The 23,465-nt window shown below is 34.3% G+C and overlaps 1 protein-coding gene and 1 long non-coding RNA gene across 6 annotated transcripts in view; one reads left to right on the top strand and one right to left on the bottom strand.

Moving 5' to 3' along the window:
* The window catches only part of LOC125681606 (triple functional domain protein-like), a 153,560-nt gene that overhangs the window by 70,364 nt on the left and 59,731 nt on the right, over positions 1-23,465 (top strand). For 3 of the 5 annotated variants that reach the window (XM_048921766.2, XM_056154523.1, XM_056154524.1), the window contains exons 31-38: positions 966-1,035; positions 2,159-2,248; positions 2,402-2,536; positions 3,288-3,353; positions 4,913-5,173; positions 5,435-5,709; positions 9,595-9,721; positions 22,184-22,424. In XM_048921766.2, coding sequence (XP_048777723.2) covers positions 966-1,035; positions 2,159-2,248; positions 2,402-2,536; positions 3,288-3,353; positions 4,913-5,173; positions 5,435-5,709; positions 9,595-9,721; positions 22,184-22,424 — 1,265 coding nt within the window. The remainder of the gene's footprint in view (positions 1-965; positions 1,036-2,158; positions 2,249-2,401; positions 2,537-3,287; positions 3,354-4,912; positions 5,174-5,434; positions 5,710-9,594; positions 9,722-22,183; positions 22,425-23,465) is intronic. The other 2 variants (XM_048921768.2, XM_056154525.1) reach the window with 1 other exon arrangement.
* On the bottom strand, positions 5,914-9,670 carry LOC125681609 (uncharacterized). Its single transcript, XR_008800076.1, has 2 exons — positions 8,102-9,670; positions 5,914-7,765 (listed from the first exon to the last, which is right to left on the bottom strand). It is a non-coding gene; the product is annotated as an uncharacterized LOC125681609 (long non-coding RNA).

Here is a 23,465-nt window from a genome sequence, read left to right as displayed (position 1 = left end):
ATATTCTTTAGTGCTGTTGATTCTAAATTGAAAACAAAATGGATATTGAGAAGGAACATGTACCTCTTTACCAAAATTGTAAATCTCATGATCCCAGGGATAGGGGTTTTGTTCCAGGATGGGACCAAAATTATTTTAGGGATTATTGTCTCTATCACTTGAAAGACTTCTTTGATTTTGCTGATATTGTATATAAACCAAATGCATATATTTAGGAAAAGCAGAAAAGGATGTACCAAGATCGTTAATTTTGCAACCCCAGTGTTTTGACTCTAGGCCAGGTCCAAAATAGTCATATAGCGTTATTTTATGTAAAGTCTTTCATCAATCAATATGGGCACTTTTGTGTTTTTAAGAACAGTTTTTTGTTTTATACAGCGGCGTAGAAAGGCCAAGTAAAAAAAAAAAAAATTATTGCCTGGGGGGGGGGGGGGGGGGGGGGGGGGGGCGCTTGAGGCCTACCTCAAACTTTTAAGACTGAGCAAGGTGTAGGGATTCCCACAATTTTTAGCTTGTTATTTCAGGGGTTTGGGGGGGGGGGGGGGGAGATTTGGAAGTTTACTGTATTTACCGTCGCCATCTTCATGATGTTTATATGGAAAAGTTTTGGAATTGAATCCCATTTTAGCATGTGCCCCAATTTAAGTTTTGTGCTTCCCAACCACCACTTTATGATGTTTCACTATGGCATTGGCGTTGCCTTATAGCTAATTACAAATTCGTCCGAACAAATTGCTAACTCGTCCGAACAAATTACTTATTTGCCCGAACAAATTTTGAAATGATGTAAAATCCCCCAATGTTAAAAATGTGCCATAAGTAAGCGATTTCCTTTCTCACTATTAAAGTGTGTCTATACTTCTGTAACTTAACTGAAAATGGTAAGCTCTCATCCATTGTTTAGAAGCAATTCATGTACCTTTATTCAATAAGCAAGTAATTGTTTTTTGTCTATCTATTTTCAGCATATTTTTAAAAGAGTTGGAGAAGTATGAGACAATCCCAGAGGATGTTGGCCATTGTTTTGTCACATGGGTAGGTTTTAAAGAGAGAAAAAATATGTTTAAAATATGACTAACTGTAGGGTTGACTAACAAAATCTAAGTTTCTTCAATAAAGATTAGAAATCCCGAAATTATGTCCTTTACTGGTAAAAATTGAGTGTATGATACATGTTTATAGAACTATTACTGAGCCTGGTAGTGTGGTTTGTTTGTTTATAGATATGATACATGTTTATAGATATGATACATGTTTATAGAACTATTATTGAGTAGTGTGGTTTATTATACCCCCCGAATGAAGTTCTGGGGGTATATAGGAATCACTCTGTCTGTCTGTCCCTCTGTCCATCTGTCTGTCTCCAGATTCGTGTCCGGGCCATAACTTCTTTGTTCTTTGACATAGGCATACCATATTTGGCACACAGGTGGATCACCATGAGACGATATGTCAGGTACCTTCATGACCTCTATATGACCTTGACCCTTGACCTTAAGGTCAAAATTAAAGGTTTTTACAATGGATTCGTGTCCGGGCCATAACTTCTTTGTTCTTTGACGTAGTCATACCATATTTGACACATGAGTGTATCACCATGAGACGATGTGTCATGTACCTTCATGACCTCCATATGACCTTGACCTCAAGGTCAAAATTAAACGTTTTTACAATGGATTCGTGTCAGGGCCATGACTTCTTTGTTCTTTGACATAGGCATACCATATTTGACACATGAGTGTATCACCATGAGACGATGTGTCAGGTACCTTCATTTACCTGTATATGACCTTGAACTTTGACCTCAAGGTCAAAATTGATTATAGGGTTTTGACATAGAAGACCAGAAGACTATGTGTCATGTACATTCATGACCTCTTTATGACCTTGACCTTTGATCTCAAGGTCAAAATTATAGGTTTATACCATGGATTTGTGTTCGGACTATATCTTCCATTTTCTTCTACAAAGGCATACTATATTTTTACACTCAGGAAAGAGGTAATTTATGCCTATTAACAACACCCTTTGGGAGATTGGGGTAAGCGGGGGGTATTCTTAGTGAGCATTGCTCACAGTACCTCTTGTTTGTTTATAGATATGATACATGTTTATAGAACTATTACTGAGCCTGGTAGTGTGGTTTGTTTGTTTACAGGCTGAAAAGTTTTCCATTTATGTGACTTACTGTAGAAACAAACCAGACTCAAATCAGCTGCTAGTGGAACATGCTGGTTCATTTTTCGAGGTAAGAAAAACATCTGTTTTATCCATGTCATTTTGTACCATGCAAATAAAATTAGTACAACCAATCATACAGATTTTGTAGATACTTTCAAGAAGTAATTTTTTCCGACCATGTTGCTGTAGAGGTGATTGCTATTTTTTAATGTTCTTTCAGGAGATACAAGGCAAGCACAAGTTGAATGAGCCTTTAGCTTCCTACCTGATTAAACCAGTGCAGAGGATCACCAAATATCAACTGCTGCTCAAAGATCTCCTGTCCTGTTGTGAGGGTCACGATGGGGAAATCAAGGTCTGTTGTGAGGGTCACGATGGGGAAATCAAGGTCTGTTGTGAGGGTCACGATGGGGAAATCAAGGTCTGTTGTGAGGGTCACGATGGGGAAATCAAGGTCTGTTGTGAGGGTCACAATGGGGAAATCAAGGTTTGGAGCTCCATAAGGTTGCAGCTGCTCCATTATAAGTGCATGGCTTGTCCTTTTTCTCTTTTGTTTTATTTTACTTTTAAAAACTTAGTAGTTCAACTACTTTTGTTTAGTATTTGCAAGTTTGGCATATGTTGATAATGATACATTTCTGATAGGTTTGTTTATTTTATGTGCATCATGCAAGACTTTCTACCAACAATGCATACTCTACATATGTTTATACTCTGAAAAATTTATTAAAAGTTTTCTTTGAATGTTTATATGCACGCAAAGTACTGGTACATTGACACTGAATAAATTGATATACATGTACCGTAACATGAGTACAAGTCTTTAATGAGAAAGTGACAATGTGAAAAGAATTGAAATATCCCTTGTTCAATGTAAACCCATTGGTATTATAGAGATTCAATATCAAAGTACCTTACCTACACATTTTCAGTCCAACACAACTCCCACCCCGAGCTATTCAGATGCAGCTAAAATGAAAAATTTCAGTTTGAAAAACTATTTGGTTACAAATTTGAAATTTTAGAATTGAGAAGTCGTGCATGATGGACACTATTATGTTCTGTTGGATTAATCCGTTTTATGCCTGTACTAATATGAATTGTAGAATTCTTACAATAGTTTAAGAAAAGCCATACAGACAAAAGACTCACTGAGGTACTATGAAATCCTGGTAAGCAGAGCCACCACAGGGTATACGGATATAAAGTTAAATGGCTTGAAAAATTCTTCTCCACCCATTCATTTGTCATTTATCTATCTTTAGACCGTAAATTTATGTCATTTGGTTTTGAAATTTACTTTTCTTGTAAGACTAAATGCTATATATAAAAGTCAGAGAGATTGGTATCAATGAAATTATTGCTTACATGTACTTTGGAAAGAGTTGTGTCCCTTCTCACAGGATTTTTCAAAGACAGTGGGCTATGAAGAATATCTTCCAGTCATTTCCTACAATGAATTTTTTATATTAAAAAAAAATTGATTGTTATAAAATGCCATAATCATCAGGAGAAAATGAATTAATGTGAAAAACCTGACTGATAGAGAAATGTCATGTATAACATTCACATACAGGATTTGTTTGGAATGGAGCTCATCATAGTATCATCTCAGTGGTACATTCACTTGTCAGAGAGCATGCTAATGTTTAGTTCATTACTAACATCATTTCATTTGTGTAACCAATCTCAAAATGGCATGGATTGCAACCGTTTATCTTTAATTTTCATTACTAACATCATTTCATTTCTGTAACTAATCTCAAAATGGCATGGATTGCAACCGTTTATCTTTAATTTTCACTGGTGTGTGGTTCTATTCATTTGCAGATTTTATTAAGGATTTGAAGTTGATGTCAAGATCATTTTCTTCTTCCAAAATATGACTAATTTTTTTCTAATGTTTGGGTATTTTAAGGTCAGGTTTTAGCAACCGAAAGTTGTCGACAGAATTTTTAAATTTTAGCATTGCTTCATCAGTACAAATAAAGTCTCTTTTGGGGATTGGCTTCAGATGGAAAAAAACCTCATCAAATTTGGGGCATTTTTGCTGTGTTTCATCAATGAATATTTGAGTTTTATCATTATCAAATAATTAAAATGCCTACAATTTTTTTTATTTGGTTTTTTTTGAGTAATACAAGATGTTTTAATATTGAAATGCAGTTTTCTTTTTCTTTTTAAAAATAGCAGTTTAAATACAGTTGTGGGACTGACTTTTCACACAGTGTTGAAGTGAATCTTCAGATTTTATATTATTCAATTAAATGCTGTGAAGTGTGGGGAAAAAGCAATTAGATATCATTATGAGTGAGCACAAAAATTTCTTATCCTTAATTACTACATCTTTACACCTACAGACATTGACTTTGTTTTTGAATTAAAGAAATGAAAATATGCTTTGAAACGGAAGAAGTCTGGAATGCAAGTTTTCTACTAAAAAAAAGTTTAAACTTTCTTGAAACTTGACAGTAATAAGATTTCATAGCATTTCAATGACAAAGTAATTTCTTTAAAGAATTGACAAAACGTGTTGTTTTCATCAATGGTTCATTTGTGTAGATGCCTAATAATCATAATAATCATTGTCATCAAAATCAAATTTCTCATGATTTTCCATCTGAATAAATTTCTTTGCAATCAAAATCTTTTAATCAGAAATAACTGTCAATATTTTAAAATAGCTGTGTGACTACGTGTTTGTAAAGCATGCAATTTCTTGATACAACAGGATGGTCTAGAGGTAATGATGAATGTTCCAAAGAGAGCTAATGATGCCATGCACCTGAGTCTGTTAGAAGGGCTTGAAGAGAAGCCTGAGGCCCTGGGGGATGTGTTTCTCCAGGACCAGTTCACTGTGTGGGACCCCAAACAGCTGATCAAGAAAGGCAGGGATCGCCACCTCTTCCTGTTTGACATGTGTGTCATCTTCTCCAAGGAGATGAAGGACAGCAATGGCAAGGCTAAATATCAATACAAGTTCAGACTGATGGTAAGTGGAGGTTTTCATTGGCAGCTTTTCTCTCCTTTAATGATATTAATACCCTAAACAAGAGAAGAAATGTATACCTCAGGAAAAAATTCTATTGTTCCTTCACAATTCTTACAGATTGAAATTATTAAGTCTCAATTTTCATGCTCAAGATCTTTTGATATGGAAATAAATTTCACCACTAATTCTATACACACTTTTAATAATGCAGAAAGTATTAAAAGACAATGTGATTTCTACAAATCTCACTTTATGTTCTAGATATCAGATATAAATATCACAGAACACATTGAGGGGGATGAGACCAAGTTTGCCCTGTGGACTGGGAGAGTGCCTATTTCAGACTACAGAATCATCCTCAAAGCTAAAGACCTAGATACCAAACAAAACTGGGTCAAGAAACTCCGTGAGTTGATGACGGAGAGAATGCAATACATACCTAAAGCCCTGAAGGAGAAGCCAGCCATGCTGTTCAAACCCAGTACCATCAAACCACTCCGGGCCACTAGGGAACAGCTTCTGGCCTTCCCTAAGAGGTGGGTTATGTTCTCTTTGAAAATGAGGAAGGTACTGTTTTGCTCATGACAACTAGTAGATAGTATGTTGTCCAACCAATATCTTTGACAGTTACAATGTATGTGAAACTTCATATTGAATGGTGTCCTTAAATGGTGGATAACCCATCTATTTTCAGGCCGTAAGGGGGAAAAATGTTTAACAGGCATTTTTAGATCACCAGAGTCACTCGGGTGATCTGTTGCTATTGGTCTTTGTCGTCATGCGTTGTTTGTCATCCGTTAACAATTTTACATTTTTATTGCAATTCACCTTTGCATTAGAACGCTTTACCCAATATAGTATTGCGTTGTGTGACGACACAATTGAATGAGACGATCGAACAGTTTGAACGACATGTTTGATGTAATACAACAAGAGTTTTCATTGGCTGATTACAGCCCGCCCACTTTTTTTAGCTGATTCAGGTACGGGTGAAAAAATAATGTAACGGAACAGAGCTACAGATCCAGCTCTTATAAAAACCTTCGATTTACGGGGCACAAAAAGCTGCGCACAGTTGAGGCCTGATATTGTGTTATTGGTGTATTCTTGTGTTGCTGTCTCATAAATTCAATATAAAAAAATCTTAACATATTTTCCTACTATACTTGTGTCCAAACATATCTTCAAATATTCATTAAAGCCACACACGACCCGAAAACTCGCAGCTTCAAATGATTTCGTTTGTTGACGTAGCCATGTTAGGTAGCCAGTCAATTCGAACTCTGTTGGTATCTATTCATAAAATTGGTTGTAAGTTATGTATTCGCTCTTCATTTATTATCAACACGAACAGTTAATAGAAATTAAAAAATATAGTTTTTGTAAAGGTGAAATAAGCTCTTGATTAATGAAAATGCTACATAAGCCCATTATGGTCCTTAACATTTGTATGGCAGAGATGAAGACCAGCCCAGACTAATTAATGAAAGCTGCATTGCCATGAGTTTAGCTATTTGAATAATTATCATTTAATGGAACTGGGATGATATATTATTTAAAATATTTAGCTAAAATATTTGTGGGGTATTCACATCTAGACGCTATTGTGCCAGTATGGAAATGAACCAGAATTCGAATTGACTGGCTACCAAACATGGCTACGTCAACGAACGAAATCATCAAAAGCTGTGAGTTTTTGGGTCGTATGGGGCTTTTCACAATTGTATTACAAACAGATTCAATTGTGTCATCACACAACGCAATACTATATCGGCCAAAGCGTTCTAATTCATAGGTGAATTGCGATAACTTCTTGAAAACCACATAGCCAATTGTTACCATTGTTGGTGTGAAGCATCTCTAGAATAAGAGGAATATAAATTGGGAAATTTATGACCTTGCCACCACTTGGGCCTCATGGGCAGGGCCAAATATGCTTAAAAGGAAATATTTTCAAAAATCTCTATTCCCACATATGCAGGAGAAAAACTCAATGCATGGTTATGATGTCCATGAAGCCCTCTATCAAAAATGTCAAATTCATGGCTCCTTGGCCAGGGGTTCAGGCCCTAGGGCAGGGCCAATATGGCCATATAGTAAAAATGTCTAAATCTTATAAAATCTTCTTCTCCATATGTAAACCATAAGTCCATGGAACATGCCTTTCAATATGTTAAAGGGACTGGTTCACGATTTTTGAAAAAAATATTTTGCATTTTTGATGTTAAACATTAAAAATATCTCATTCAATGTTGACAGCCAAAATTTTGACCTTCTGAATGCAAGAATAAAAGAAATATTTTAGCCTTAAATCTGTGTTATGTAAATAAAGACTCGAGTCTTTTTCTGTATACAAACAAACCAGTGAAATATTAATTTTGTAATAAAAAGCATCTCAATTTTGCATAGTCACATATTTTAACTTTTAGATGACACATTCTACCCAAAGAATGCTTGAAATGTGAAAGATATAATAGACTTAGATCGATATTCATTTCTTTTGAAAATTTCGTAAACAATAACATACCGCAATCTTTGTTTACAAAACAAATAACAAATTCTCTAAAAGGGGCTTCTGTGATAATGTTTAACCTTGATTTTTATGCAAAATCTTTTAAACACATTAAAAGAAATATTTTAGCCTTAAATCTGTGTTATGTAAATAAAGACTCGAGTCTTTTTCTGTATACAAACAAACCAGTGAAATATTAATTTTGTAATAAAAAGCATCTCAATTTTGCATAGTCACATATTTTAACTTTTAGATGACACATTCTACCCAAAGAATGCTTGAAATGTGAAAGATATAATAGACTTAGATCGATATTCATTTCTTTTGAAAATTTCGTAAACAATAACATACCGCAATCTTTGTTTACAAAACAAATAACAAATTCTCTAAAAGGGGCTTCTGTGATAATGTTTAACCTTGATTTTTATGCAAAATCTTTTAAACACATTAGACAGTAGGTTTTGATCATTAAAAGTGAAAGACAAAATTTTAGGGAAAATCTTGAACCAGTCCCTTTAAGCGATGCACAGCAGTGACCTACTGAAAGCTTCATCAATTCAAGCTGCCAAATTTCTCCTAGATGCCAAAAAATTGGGAAACGTGTCATTCCATCTCCCAGTTTTCTATCAAATCAATCCAAGATTATGATGGAAATTATTGATGCAAAAGCTGATTAAGTTTTGATTTTCATCAATACTCTCAAAAAGCAAAAAAAAAAAAAAAATCTCTAGCATTTATTAAGTCCACATATGACGCCTTCTGGGATTCCGGACTAGACAAGGATGCTACCATTCATACATGTACAAACGCCTGGCCAGGAACTAACAAACTTGGTTTGAAATGTGATCTTTAAACTTTTAATTACTAATCAATATTTCTCTGTTTATTTGTAATTCATTTAATTTATTCTTTTAGTATATGAAGAGACGAAATAGTATTAATTATTACAGGAACTGTACATTTGTAAGTGTTGTAAAAATGTGAATATCCTTTGAAGACCATAGATATAACAAGACAATGTTGACAATATCCTCTTTTATAACCTGACTTAATGCTGACATGACCCTGTGTTATAGCCTGACTTAATGCTGACATGGCCCTGTGTTACAACCTGACTTAATGTTGACATGACCCTGTGTTATAGCCTGACTTAATGCTGACATGACCCTGTGTTATAACCTGACTTAATGCTGACATGACCCTGTGTTACAACCTGACTTAATGCTGACATGACCCTGTGTTACAACCTGACTTAATGTTGACATGACCCTGTGTTATAACCTGACTTAATGCTGACATGGCCCTGTGTTACAACCTGACTTAATGTTGACATGACCCTGTGTTATAACCTGACTTAATGCTGACATGACCCTGTGTTACAACCTGACTTAATGCTGACATGACCCTGTGTTACAACCTGACTTAATGTTGCCATGACCCTGTGTTATAACCTGACTTAATGCTGACATGGCCCTGTGTTACAACCTGACTTAATGTTGACATGACCCTGTGTTATAACCTGACTTAATGCTGACATGACCCTGTGTTACAACCTGACTTAATGCTGACATGACCCTGTGTTACAACCTGACTTAATGTTGACATGACCCTGTGTTATAACCTGACTTAATGTTGACATGACCCCGTGTTATAACCTGACTTAATGCTGACATGGCCCTGTGTTACAACCTGACTTAATGCTGAAATGACCATTGTGTTATAATCAGACATAATCCTCATATGGCCCTGATTTATAACCTGACTTAGTGTTGACTTGACCTCACTTAAGACAGACATAATGCTGTGTTATAAGAAAGTTAGAGCTGACTGTCCCTATTTTATAACTTTTATTTATGTTGACATAACCCTGTTTAATAACATGACTTTATGCTGATAATGCTGTGTTTAGAGACATAGAGGATGTGTCCTTTGATGATTCTTTGCCCATTGAGAGAAGAGGATCCCTAACCTCGATGATCTCCATGACAACCACCATGACAACAGACAGCAGCAGCAGTGGAGGGGATACCGTTAGGGTAAGTCAGGATTGCATGTTCTGAGATGTGAACTGCATGATTGAAGTTTGAAAAGATATAATTAAACTTTTGATTTAGCATTTTTTATTGGACACTCAAAATTTTATAAACAATCAATGAACCTTTACCAATATTACTACTTCTGCTATTAAATGGAAGTACAGAATTGATGGAGGAGTCAGAATGAAGATCAGGAAAATGTTAGATAATGGAGAAATGGTACTTAATTCCATCCCTGTAAACATTTTTTTTATTATAAATGTTATTGACTGATAATATTATAAAGATATTCTATTGCAGTAAAACTCAATACTTGTCAGTAATCAGCTTAAAGATCATAGGAAGCAGTTTTAAACAAACTGTTTTCTATGAAAAATATAAAGATTGGTATGTCTCGATACAAAATTTATTAGTCAAAAGAATGTAAATGTCCAGAATGATTTTCAATGAACGCCAAAAGAGGTTCATTTCTGAAAAAATCCATTCGACTTATCGAACTCAGAATCTGTACTTTGTGACATCACATCGACCCAAGAATGTAAACAGCGTGGAAGCAACGAAGAGTTTGTAGTTTTTAGTCAGTTTGCAGATCTAATGTTCCACAAACACAGAATACTTTATAAGATATGACTTGATAAATATGTATATATTTACATCTCTAATGTTTATGCCTTCAATATCATTATCAATTGTAATGATAGTCATTTCCTCATGAATGCAATGCAGATGTGAACATTAATGCATGTATAAATCTTGATAAATACACTACGTCTATTTCAACAGATAGGAATTCTGACAGAAATATGAAACATATATGTTTGGTATTGGTGATGAAACGATTGTCGGCGATGATTGATTGTCGGTCGTTCAGAGACCTCCGATGCTACTTATCGATTACAAAATAAAAGTCGCCGACATCATTGACCAAACAAAATCCGAAAATCACTTCAACTTTGTTCAAATTTTATTTTCTCTATGTCAAACCCAATCAAAAATAGGCAAACAAAATGGCGGGAGATATGAAGGATGGTAACAACAATGACATTCAACAGTCAAATAATGGAATCTATCTCTGATATCTTTAAAACATTGAGATTATAGATAAATTCCATTACTTGATATATTGAAATTTTGATTTATTCACCTGTAAACAAATGAAACAAAGAAGAATTCAAATGTTGTTTCCATACATTTAATGATTCTGTTATTTATTTTTAGGGGTAAACACTTACATGCCAATTCCGATATTAATCGATTATATTTGTCCGATTATTGCCGATAATCGATTATGGTTTTTGGTCCGATTGCCCATCACTATTTGGTATGCATAATATGAAATTCTTAGTGATGAAAAACAATGAAAAATCGTGTTCACTCCAAAAGCCAGGAAATTTTTTGGAACGAAATTAGATATGTCTGCAGTAAAACAAAAACCTGTGATATAATTTTCATCGTCAAGTCTTTAAAAAAAGGTGGGGGGGGGGGGGGGGGGTACTTTAGGGTTATTAGAAGAGGCAACCATCTCTTCTTGGTAATATCTGCATAGTTTAAAAGCATATTCATATTCATAAACTAGTATACCATATCTTTTGAGTTAGAGAAAATAAATTCTTTGCATAAATCACTACAGAAAAAAATTGATGTTGGAATAGGCAGACCTTCCTATTTTATACGTGTATCTATTTGTAAATGAATAGACTTTTTGTCTGATAGAGAAAAAAATTAATAAGAAATGCTTTTATGAGCATGTTACATGTGTTAACTACAAATATGTAAGTCAAAATTGTAAACCTGCTTCCGCAGTTATTTCCCACCGGCAAGTGGGGTGGGGGGGGGGGGGGGGGGGGGGAGTCAGATATGGTAGGAGCAATGCCAGACTTTGAATCAACCATTTACATTTACTGTGTTATAAATGAATTTATAAAATCTACTGATGAAAATCTCATCCTTAATAAAGAGCTCACCCTCTGCCTCATCGAATTTATCACATGTATGTATGTGTAGTATGCCTATAAGAATTGACACAGTTCAGCACTTTTAGAACTAATGATTTTGATGTTCAGTTTTGGAGTTACTTCCCTTAAAATGTATCCTCTTCCCAAGGTTTGTGAACTCCCATCTTCTTATTAGATCAGAGACAGCAAAGTGAATATATAATTCAAAGCAATTACTAGAGAATATAAGATTATTTTGAATTGGACATAACTTCATGTGAATCACCGTTGATCTTGATAACTTAATGCAATAAAAGGTGGCAGTTATTTCGATCTTGTGGAGTGCTTATCAGGCACATTCAGATATCAGAAAATCTCATGATCTGCTGTTACATACTTCTTGAAAAATAAAGTATGTAATATAACTCTGTGTGATAACACAATATGTCAAGTTTATATCAGATCAAAAACAACATTCTTTCAGCTGGTGTTTTCAATGATTGGTGTGTACTTTATACTTTCTCAATATTAAACATGCATTACACTAAGTAACAGCAGGTTTCTTGGTCAATATTGACAAATTCTTAGACCGATCATATTATATATATATATATATATATATATGTATGTATACACATAGGACACCAAGTTATGCTAGGTAGTATGTGTACATCTACTGCTGCTACTGCGATACAGGCAACTCTGAATAATAAAGTTAAGGGACCTTGATAAAACTTGAAAGATCGAAGGTTGGGTCAAACCCAGAAATTAAAGGTCCCACCACTAGGATTCAGATTTTATAGTACCCGGATTACATATTCACAACATTCTAGCCCCAGACATTCAAGTTACTAGGTCTAAGCAAAAATTATTATACAATTGGTTAATAGTGTGTATATGCTACCACCACTTTGAGAAATTTAGAGTGAAAAACGGTGAAATATGTTTTATGGACCCGAATTTCACTTCGAAGGATCGAGAACTTTGAGAGATCAAAAGTTCAAGAGTACATTAGCTTGGTTATATATAAAGAGAAAAACACTGGGACCATGATTTCACTTTGAGAGATCGTGAACTTTAAGAGATAAGTTTGAGCCATTGAGAGTCGATTGTACACTTAAGATTTTGATATTTTTGTTTTACATTTTACATAAGGCCTATGATACACAATCACACAAGACCATGATATAAATATTAACATAAAATCTGTTATTAGTGCCTGTACCTTTTAAAGAGTAATTGTTCTAGATATTTGTTCAGAAAAATCCCATAATATTTGCAAAATCTAATGAAATTTTGTTTATTAACAAAAGGCATCATCACTGACATAATTTAAATTGTTCAGAGAGAATTATTTCCCGAGATGATGGTTACCACAGAAATATTACAGGATGAGGAAATTTTGTTCTATTAGGAATGTGTATCATAAAGGAATGTAATTCATTAGGCATTTTTCATTAGAACATCTCCATGGCTTTGGTGGATTTCCAGACAAACTGTGTTAGAGGGGAGGTGTAAGAGCTTCCTGATGCCAGCAGTAAATTAAGCCTTTTATATTTGGATGTTTAGTAATTTAAAGGGATCTGGGGAAAATCAAGGTCATTTGTGCAAGAAGATGCCTCCCGTGTATTTTATAAGGTGTAAGATTATCATATCATAGAAGGTTAGAAATGATGTCAAAACAAAACTGATTGGAAATCGAGAGCACAAGGATACAAATGGAATAAATGTGCAGAACTCAAGAACAAGTTCTGAGAAAGGGAGGGGGAGTTGAATATTGTCTCTGATTGATTGATTGATGCAGTAATGATGGCCCTGCCAAAAACCAGATGAGAAGATCAAAATCTTGTCTCCATTATGGTTTGAGTTGTTTAGTTAATTTGGCAGGAAATGTATTGGAGAGTTGACAAGTGGAGGGGAAGCTGCTGTGTTTTCCTGATGTACTTAATGCACATTCCTCTGGTGTATTGTTTGTAATTTTATTGCTTATGTTGTAGAGGTGTTGGGTATTTTGTATTAATAAATTTCATCCATGACAGTCTCTGTTTTGTAATTATAGGAAGTACCGACACTTTTTAGTGTAACAGTTGCATATACAAGTGTTTTCAGTTCCCCTGAAGAAAGACATGAAGGGGGGAATCACCAGGAAAAGATTTTCCAGATGCAGAAACACATGGGGACATTAATATTTTCATTACTTTGTTGTTTACAAGTGATTTTGTGTGTGTATGTGTAAAGGAGGGGGTACTTCAGTTTTTATTTTCAGCATGCTCTCATCCAGCCAAAGTTGATATGTGTAATATGCATCATCGATGCGGAGGACAGTTTTTATAGATAGGGGACTTTTGTAAATGGAACATATGGTGGTTATGAAGAAATGTACATTTTGCCAAAAATTCTATTAGGAGATTTAAGATCTAAGGAGTCGTAAAACAATATTGTACACAGCCATGAGATCTAGTACATTTAATTATATAGTTTGGCAGTATAAAAAAAATCACCATGCTCTTGCTGCTGTTCATCCATCTTGCTGTCCCATTTGTCCCACTTAGTGACTTGATCATAACTTTTCATTGATATTTTTCAAAAGCTCTTATAGAAAGCTTCCTGACACAGTGCAGATTCAAGTTTGTTCAAATCATGGCTCCCAGGGGTAGGATGGGGCCACAATAGGGGATCAAAGTTTTACATGTGAGTATACAGGGAAAATCTTTAAAAATCTTCTCCAAAAAACTACTAGGCCAGAAAAGTTCAAATTTACATGAAAGCTTTCTGATATAGAGTAGATCCAAGTTTGTGCAATTCATGATCCCCAAGGGTAGGTTGGGGCCACAATGATGGATCAAAATGTTATATGCTGATATATAGGAAAAATCTTTAAAAAAAATATTGAAAATATCTCTTGAACTATTTAAGCTAGAGTTTTCATAGTTTGTATATGCAAGTACATTCTTTACGGAAATACCTTTCATGTGATGTAATGGTGTGTGATCTTGTGACCTTGACCTGGAATTTTCACCTAATTTTAATAAAAAATTTACCTTTACATTATGTCCAGAACTATTTAAGGCAGATCTTTCATATCTTGTATATATATGAGTTCAGTTTCTCCTTTGTCAACTTCCCATATCAATGTAGCAACATTCCATTATCACCTGCATATGGTGTTTATGTCTTTCAACTTACTAGTATTCGATAAGCAAGAGGTTGTTCTGCGTATGATCAGTTTTTAAATTGAGGCAAGTCACTGACAAACAAGTCAATATTACAGGGATATCAACAGTCTCATTTAAAATCAGCATTTCACAATTCTATAGCCGTTATAACGATCTAGTTTGCCAATACAACCTGTCATTTGGTCAAATACTGTCTGACATGTTTCATGCCAATTGTATGCCGTTCTATACACACTAATTTTGACTACGGATTACTCCATTTACCTGATCAAGATATAGGGTTCTTGGTGGGTATGACCAGTTGACAGGGGATGCTTACTCCTCTTAGGCACCTGATACCAACTCTGGTATATCCAGGGGTCCATGTTTGCCCAACTCTTTAATTTTGTATTCCTTATAGGAGTTAAGAAATTGAACACTGTTCGTTATCTTCACTTTTTTTTATGCCAAGACCTTTCATTTCATATCATGATCTTTGACCTTGTGACGCTGCAGAACTTGGAGTTTGACCTACTTTTTAGAAAACATAACCTATTAAATATATCCATAACTATTTCAGGTGAGGCTTTCATATTTTGTGTATATATAGATTCTTTATGGTAAGACCTTGTATGATCATTTGACCTTGGAGTTTGACCTACTTTAAAAAACAAAACAAAAAACACCTATTCAATTTATCCTAAAGTGTTTAAGGTAGGGCTTTCATATTTTGCATATCTGAGTTTCACAAAGACATCTTGTTAGATGTAAAGTCTGTTGTTTTGCAAGCAAAGTTTGATTCATTGGCAGGTTGCCCCCTTATTTATGGCAGTAGTAGAGATAGTGGAAATGGAAGGTTAAATCAAGGAATTGAATCCATAGTTTGCTCTACTTCCTAACAGAAAATGTGTGTAGGCTATGCAAACAATGCATATTTCGCTGCTCTTAACAATGAAAGATCAACTTCGAAGTAGCTCCGACAGATTGAGAAAATACGGGAAATCCTAGTCTTTTATTGACACAAAACAAGTCTTCAAAATCAGCAAATGCAATAATTTGCTGCTTTTGATTTTATGAAAGTTTCTACTACATCAAAACTTATACTTGCATGCAACGTTGTCGCTAATATTAAATCTGACACAGAAAAATATAAACAAGTGAGTAATCACGATCCCCATGTCAGGTGATATGTCATCTAATGAAATGTGATGCTTTTTTGTTGGTTTTGTTTTGCCTTGAGAGGTGAATCAAGCATCCCCCCTCCCCCTCCCAGTAAGAAATGTATTTCAAAAAGAACAGGGCAAAATTTACAAGATTTAATTGGTATACCATTAATTCGAATCTTTGTTTTAATCTATTATTCGAACATCATACAGAGGATGTATTGATTTTTTACAACAGTGATATGGTACAAATAGATTCAATATATTTTGCTTGACATAAAGAAAACAATCTGTGTATTCAACCAAAGTATATTTTATTGCACACATTGACTTTGTATTTCAAAGAAGGCCCAATATAAAATAAAATGAAAGAAAGAAAAGTATAGTACCGGATGCTGGTTTTTAAGGGTGTGTGTCCCCATGCATACTAAACCATATTCATACAAAAGTAATCCTAATTTGAATTTCACTATTCAGAAACAATAAGTGTAGAATACAACAAGAATTAAACTATTTAGTGGTAAACTGAAGTTCTCTCTGCAACACCTCTTGGCCTTTAAATGACTTATTGTATGTTTGCTGATAGAGTAGATCTACAAGGTACTTTGTCGGGAGGTTTGATCAGATCACAGGGACAGCACTGTTGGGATTGGAGATGTACAGCTCAGTTGCCTGGCAGGAATTCAGGCTTTCTGTACAGACACCCTTGGCACACTATTTGTAATTGCTTCTTGTAGAAAAAAGGGATTTTGTCGATCTTGGACAGAGGTGTGCAGAATTACATGGAAAATTATGTAGTGTTCTCAGACTCTCTCCAAATGTGTCTCACCTTGTTACCATATCAGAAAATTATGTCAAGTTTGGTTTATTTTGTGTAACAGATTAGAAGAATGCCTTACAGGATGGCTGTGAATTGTGAAACTGATTAAGAAACTGGTTATAACTATTGAATAACCAAAGCATTATCTGGATTGCATTTGAGAAAATGTGATGAAATTCTCTTTTAGTTCTAGAAACTTTATATAAATTAGAAAGCATGAGACCACATTGTTGGGTTATATTAATAGTCAATATATTCTATTTCAAATTAGCATGAAATTAATCTGCTGCTATCAGTTTGAAATACACATTAGAGTTTACGAATCCAGATTTTGCATGAACAGGAGTAGAACTTCTGATTGAAAACCATTGTATCTTATACCATTGCCTTGTGTATGTTTCCTGAAGCAAAACTGACATCTAATTACATAAGTGTGCAGCTAAATAGATTTTTTTAAGGGATGTAACATGTTTTTTCAGATTTCCATGTCCAACTGTGAGGCGCCAGTCACCCAATAAATCAAGCTTACATTGCTTGTCATGTAACCAAACCATTCCATTTCCTCCCACTACTACATAGCAAAATATTAGTTATAAAAAATATACGAGAGTACCCTTTCCTATGTATGCAAAAAGTATACTTAGAAGAGGGAATAGGAGTGCACTTTATGATGAAGTATATGACAGCAATGATTATCTTTTTTTATTCATTTGATTGCAAAGGCAGAGGTTTATGTTTATGTAAATTGCTGTCTTGTTTCTTTGCATGGAGAAATAGCACATGGTTTTTAGGTGGTCATAAATCTGTTCTTCGTGCTGGTACAGATGCCTGCAAACTCTGGTACTTTAAGCTGATCAGCAGTCTTATCAGTCAATGAGGGTTTTTTTTTTTTCTTTTTTCCTTTTTTTTTTTTTTTTTGTTGGAATGGAAAAGGAAAGAATCAAGTATCTATTTTGAACTTTTTTTCTTTCTATTTTGGAATGTTTAAATTGATGGGAAAATAGATGAATCCATGTTTCATTGTCATGGATTTGTTTTTACTTTTTGTCATTTTGACAAATTTCTGTGTAAAGTTGTAAATTGAAAAAGTATCCTGCATACATTATTAAAGTATGCAGGTTATGCCAGGTTTGATTTATGTCTTTGGATATAGGGAAGAATTTGTCCCATATGTGCACTTTCATATTTGTATTGATTTTGGCAATATTGCACTAATCAATTGTCCTCAAGAGTAAAGTGATATTTCCCCTCCAATCGGGGAACATTTGCACAAATTCAATATTTGACTTTGTTCAGATTTATTTTTCTCCTCCCATATTGGAGACATAGGGCTATTCTTACATGAAGTGTTGTCAAGTTTTGTTTGTGGAGAGAAAATGTGAGAAAAAACTGAATGCATATATAATTTTTTGACGTCAAGCATGTAGCATATGACGTTATTGTTTGTCAATATTGTCAAACCCAAAAGTGTTAGTCTGCTTCACAATAGTCCATGATATGTGGTAGTGATCAATGTATTATAATAGTCCATCATATGTGGCTGTGATCAATGTATATTCTAGCTCAAGACCTCCAGCCATGCTCTTCATATTGCAGCGTATTTATATACAAGGGGCCTTCGGGAGACACCAGCCTATTTAATTCAATGCTGATTTCTTTTACATAAGGAAATTAGTGTTTCTCAGCGAGGAGTATTTGGGGGGGAACTACTGAAAGAAGTGGCATAGATTTTTGTGTGTACTGTTGATCTTATAAGCAAATGTACATAATTCCTTCTGATATTTATGACTTATGATCATTAGGCTATGTGTTGAAGGGATCAGTTAGTTCATTTATGTTCAAGACATTAGATTGGAGGTTACAAAAGTCAAGTGATGGAGATTTTTTCCTTCTCTTCTATGGAACATTATGTAGAAAGGCTTGATGCTGCTTTCAGTCGTTGACTTCAGAGAAATTTTAAAAAGTTCTGTGAAATACATTGGATGCAGTATAGGATACATGTGAATGGATGACACGTTGTAAAAGATTGTATGACTGACTGTCTGTGGAGACATAGTGGTGTTAAGAATTAACAGCAATGCATTATAGTTGGATTAGGCAGCAGACAAGCAGAAGATCTCTCAGATTGGCCATCTGCTGACCAGTTGTCTGCAAAGTCTCAGTTGTCTTGTGTTCCCTGAAACATTGAGGCTGAGGGACTTCTGACTGACACAGAAGGCTTTAGTCAAATGAATATAGAATAATCAATCATATCCAAGCAGATATTAAGAAGTGCAGAGATATCTCTTCCTCCTTAATGTTGAAGAAATTTTTGGTAGAAATATGTTCTGTCATTTATATCGCTGAGGAATGTGGTGCTCAGATTGAGTTTATCTGGGATATTTCTGTGAATTTTTTGTGTGCACAAAGTCTGTTCTTGATATAGAAATTTTGAAGAAAAAAACTTTTAGGAAATTCTCTGTGTTTTGCATACAATGGCGTTTCAGTATATTGGAATGATGATTGTTCGAATTGCCCATTGGAAACACTCCAAAATGAAAAAGGTCAGTTTATATTTACCAAATGTGGAAATTCTTGGTCATCTAAATAAATCACATCAACGTTTTGACAAGTTGTTATTGTTGAAAGAGTGTACTTTTGAAGCCCTTCTATGTTGGTTGTTTTTTTTTTCAGAAATCAATGTCGCTGATTTGATGTATGAAAGTAGTATGCCTTGTACAGTCGTGTTTCAGTTCCATTATATTAGCAACAATATTAACTCATATTTGAAATCAAGTTTATGTTTGGTATTGAATATAAATTGAAAATTTCAAGTAAATTAAAATGGAAATATGTAAAGTATGAATTTGAATTACCTATATGATTTAAAAAGATTATATTCATAGTTTACCTACAGCTGTTGGTATATGGCTCGATAACAAATAAGCTGTGTTGGCTTGTCAATATCAGAATTATACTAGACTCTGTAATAGTACAGATTTATAGAGAAATTGTATAAGGAGGTGTGCTGATTTTATAACAAGACTTTGCCTAGAATCGATATCTTTAGTTTCATGTTATCCATTTATATGCCTCACATTTCAGTAACTTCTTTCATGCTCTTATAAAACAACCTTGAAATTATATAATAACCATTTGCAATTTTATAGCTAGGTGATAAAAGACTAAAGAATTTAAAGATAATGTAAGGTCGGCATTATTTTCAATCTTTATACGTATATAATGAAGAAGATTATTCTGTTTCTGAAAAAACAGTTTCATGATTAATAGTCTAACACTGCACAAAAAAGCACAAAACAAACTTGATTCATGCAGAGCCAAGATATGATCATATTTGATGTCGATTTCTGAGGTTTAAGATATTTAGCTTTGTTGGTCATAGTAATAAAAATGACAGTATAAAATCAACATATCAAAAATACTGCTTAATAGAAATTGAAATGCAGATGGCATTCCATGTTAATTTCCATAGTGCCCACTGACATCATGACAAGTTGCTGATTTGCATGAAAGTAAGAAATTTACATGCTGATGTAGTATATTGGGAAACTAACACAAGGTTATCCTAAGAAAACAGTTGGAAATGTAAATATTTCAATTTTAAGTATAGATAACAAGATGGAATTCTCAGCCATTAGAATTGATGTACTATACTGTTATCTAACACGATTCATACACACATTGTTTACAACTGCTTCACATTCATGAGGAAATGGCTATTACCATTGGTTACAATATTGAAGGCAAAAACAGTAAAAATGTAAATATATGGCTACAGTTATCATGTGCAAGGGCTATTCTAAAGTTAGAGATATTCAATGTCATTTTTGGAGAAAAAAACTCTTGAGAAAAAAATTTCATTTTTGAAAATACATGAGGGTATGAACTGCAATGCTCACATTAGCATTCTTCATTAAGCATGTTAGCGCTTCATGAAAAGCATGCTGGCATGAAGCATATTGCAGTTCATACCCTCCTGTATTTTCAAAATCTTAAATTTATACCTTCTACTTTCATTTCTGTTTGAATTCCCAGCTGTTGAAATAGATGTACTATATTTATCAAGATTCATATGCACATTGTTCATTCACATTCATGGGGAAATAGCTATCGCTACAATTGGTAAAGATATTGAAGGCAAAAACATTGGAAATGTGAATATAAATGCAACGACCATACTGTATAGTTAATAATTTTCATGTGGTTTGATTAATAGTGTTTTTGCAATATGAATAAATTGAAGAATTGAAATCATCTATGAACAACAATAGATAACTATGATAAAGAATATCAGCTCTTTAAACACAAGATAAAGTCACCACAAACATGCTTATTTTTCTCCAACTGCAAATTTTTTTTCCACAAAAATAGATGCTGCATCATGCACCTTTTCATTTACAGTCCTTGAAAAATGAGTAATTAATCTTTTCAACACACATGTAATTCACACTGCAAATGCATTTCTGTACCATTTCTGATTAAATTTGGCCACTTTCAATCTTAGTGCATTTTTTATTTCATCTACAGTGCAATTTCAGAAGTGGAGGGGGGGGGGGGGGGGGGGGGCAACTACAGAATAATGACTAAGACATATATTTTATTGTTTTGGACATATTTCAATTTTTAAAAACAGGACCATATTTTGTGAGGGGGGGGGGGGGGGGGGTACCTGGTGCACTAGCACTGGATCCACCACTGGTGATAAATTGAATAAAACTTAAAATCCAGAATGCCAAGTAAGGACTGCAAGGATCACATATGACAATATTCAAGTTTCAAAATTATCAAACTCAAGTACAACTAATTCTTATGAAAATCGTTATATTATTCATCGATTATGCTTGATAAATATTTAGTTTTCAAACCAGCTGTCATTTTAGTCTTAGATGTAATTTTCCTGAGTGCCACACAAAGAGTGTCCAATAATGATTTGATGAAGATTGATTGATTGAATATTGTTTAACGTCCCTCTCCAGAAGGAGACGTCACCACTGCTTTTGTTTTCATTTAGAAATATAGGTGGTGCAATTTTACTCAGTATGAACATTAGAATAATATGCAACATGTTTCAATTTGGTGTTGCTCAATGATTGTGCTCATCCTTTTCTAGAGCAAAACTTGATAAAGTGCTGAAATTACCCATTTTCTTGGAGGTTTTTTTTCCTTCTAAATTCCATGTAAAATTTAACTATATTATCATTTCATGCATACAAAATATATACCTGATAGTGGGAAATACTTTTTCACATACTCTGCAATCCTTGTACTTTCATAATTAGCACAATTATTTTGACTGTTTGAATTTGACTATATGATATATAACCTTTAGGACAACATTGTAAAGCACAATCTTATCTTGCTCTTCACTGAATGTAGATATTTATTGACAGGGTGATGTCACTATTGTTATGGAGGACTACTCAGCAGGCAACAATTCTGAGGTGACAGTAACAAAAGGTCAACATGTAGAAGTCCTAGATCCAGCACCAAAAGGAGAACCCAACTGGTGCCTAGTCAGGGTGCTAAACATGGAGGATGGAGAACCAGCTGAGGGACTGGTCCCTATATCTGCCCTTAAACCCATTCCTGCACTCAAACAGCATGGAAACAGAGACAGTATGGGAGATGAGGGTAAATCTAAGAATTCTGTAACAGTTTGGAAAAATAGCTTGGGTTGCATTTTTGATAGATTTATTACATGATTAGATCTATCTTGATAGTATATTTTGGTTTAGAAAATTGTATTGTTTTTTTAACCCCAGATTCTAAGTAAGAATGACCCACTTGAAAGATATCACAACTATGATATTGCAGTTTAAAGGGAACCTTGTTTTCTGGTTATGAAGATCTTGTACTCACACATATCTAGACCATGAGTACATGTTTTTAAAATAGAGCATTCACTAAACATTGAGTTACTTAAAATGTTGGTGTATTATTCTCTATGGTCAATTGATAAGGAAATGCATCTATGTAAACATGTCAGAAGTATATAGTGATTCTTAAGCTCACTTGAGCCAAAGGCTTTTTCTAATAGAAATTTGACTATTGTCTGTCGTCGTTGTTATCGTAAACTTTTCACAATTTCATCTTCACCAGAATCACCATCCAGCCATTTTCAACCAAACTTAGCACAGAGTAACTAACCTTGGTTGAAGGAGATTCAAGTTTTTCCTAATGAAGGACCATATCCTCTTCTAAGGGGAGATAATCAAGGCAATAAATAGGATGGGTCATTTAAAAATCTCAGGAACCACTGGGCCAGAAAAGATGAAATTTATGTGAAAGCTTCCATACATTTGTCAAAATCATGCAACCCCCCCCCCCCCCCCCACACACACACACATACACACACACACACACATATATCTGTAAGAAGAACTAAATGCATAGTGATGTAGAGCAGGAGAACCTCTACCAAAATTGTAGATTTCATGATCTCCAGGATAGAGCTAGGTACTGACTCCAAGGTAAGATTTTTTTAAGTTTTCTGATATGGTATAAAAATTAAATGCATATTTAAGAAAAGCAGAAAAGGGTGTACCAAAATTCTAACTTTTGCAACCTGGTTTTGAATCTAGGATTGGTCCAAATTAGTCATATCGTGTTAATGTTACATATATTATATTAATATGTAAAGTCTTTCATCAGTATAGGCACTTCTGGGGGATT

Source organism: Ostrea edulis, chromosome 2, assembly GCF_947568905.1.
Source record: "Ostrea edulis chromosome 2, xbOstEdul1.1, whole genome shotgun sequence".
In the NCBI taxonomy this organism is placed as follows: Eukaryota; Metazoa; Mollusca; class Bivalvia; order Ostreida; family Ostreidae; genus Ostrea; species Ostrea edulis.
The sequence above is the reverse complement of the archived record's forward strand: the minus strand, read 5'-3'. Positions and strand labels throughout refer to the sequence as shown.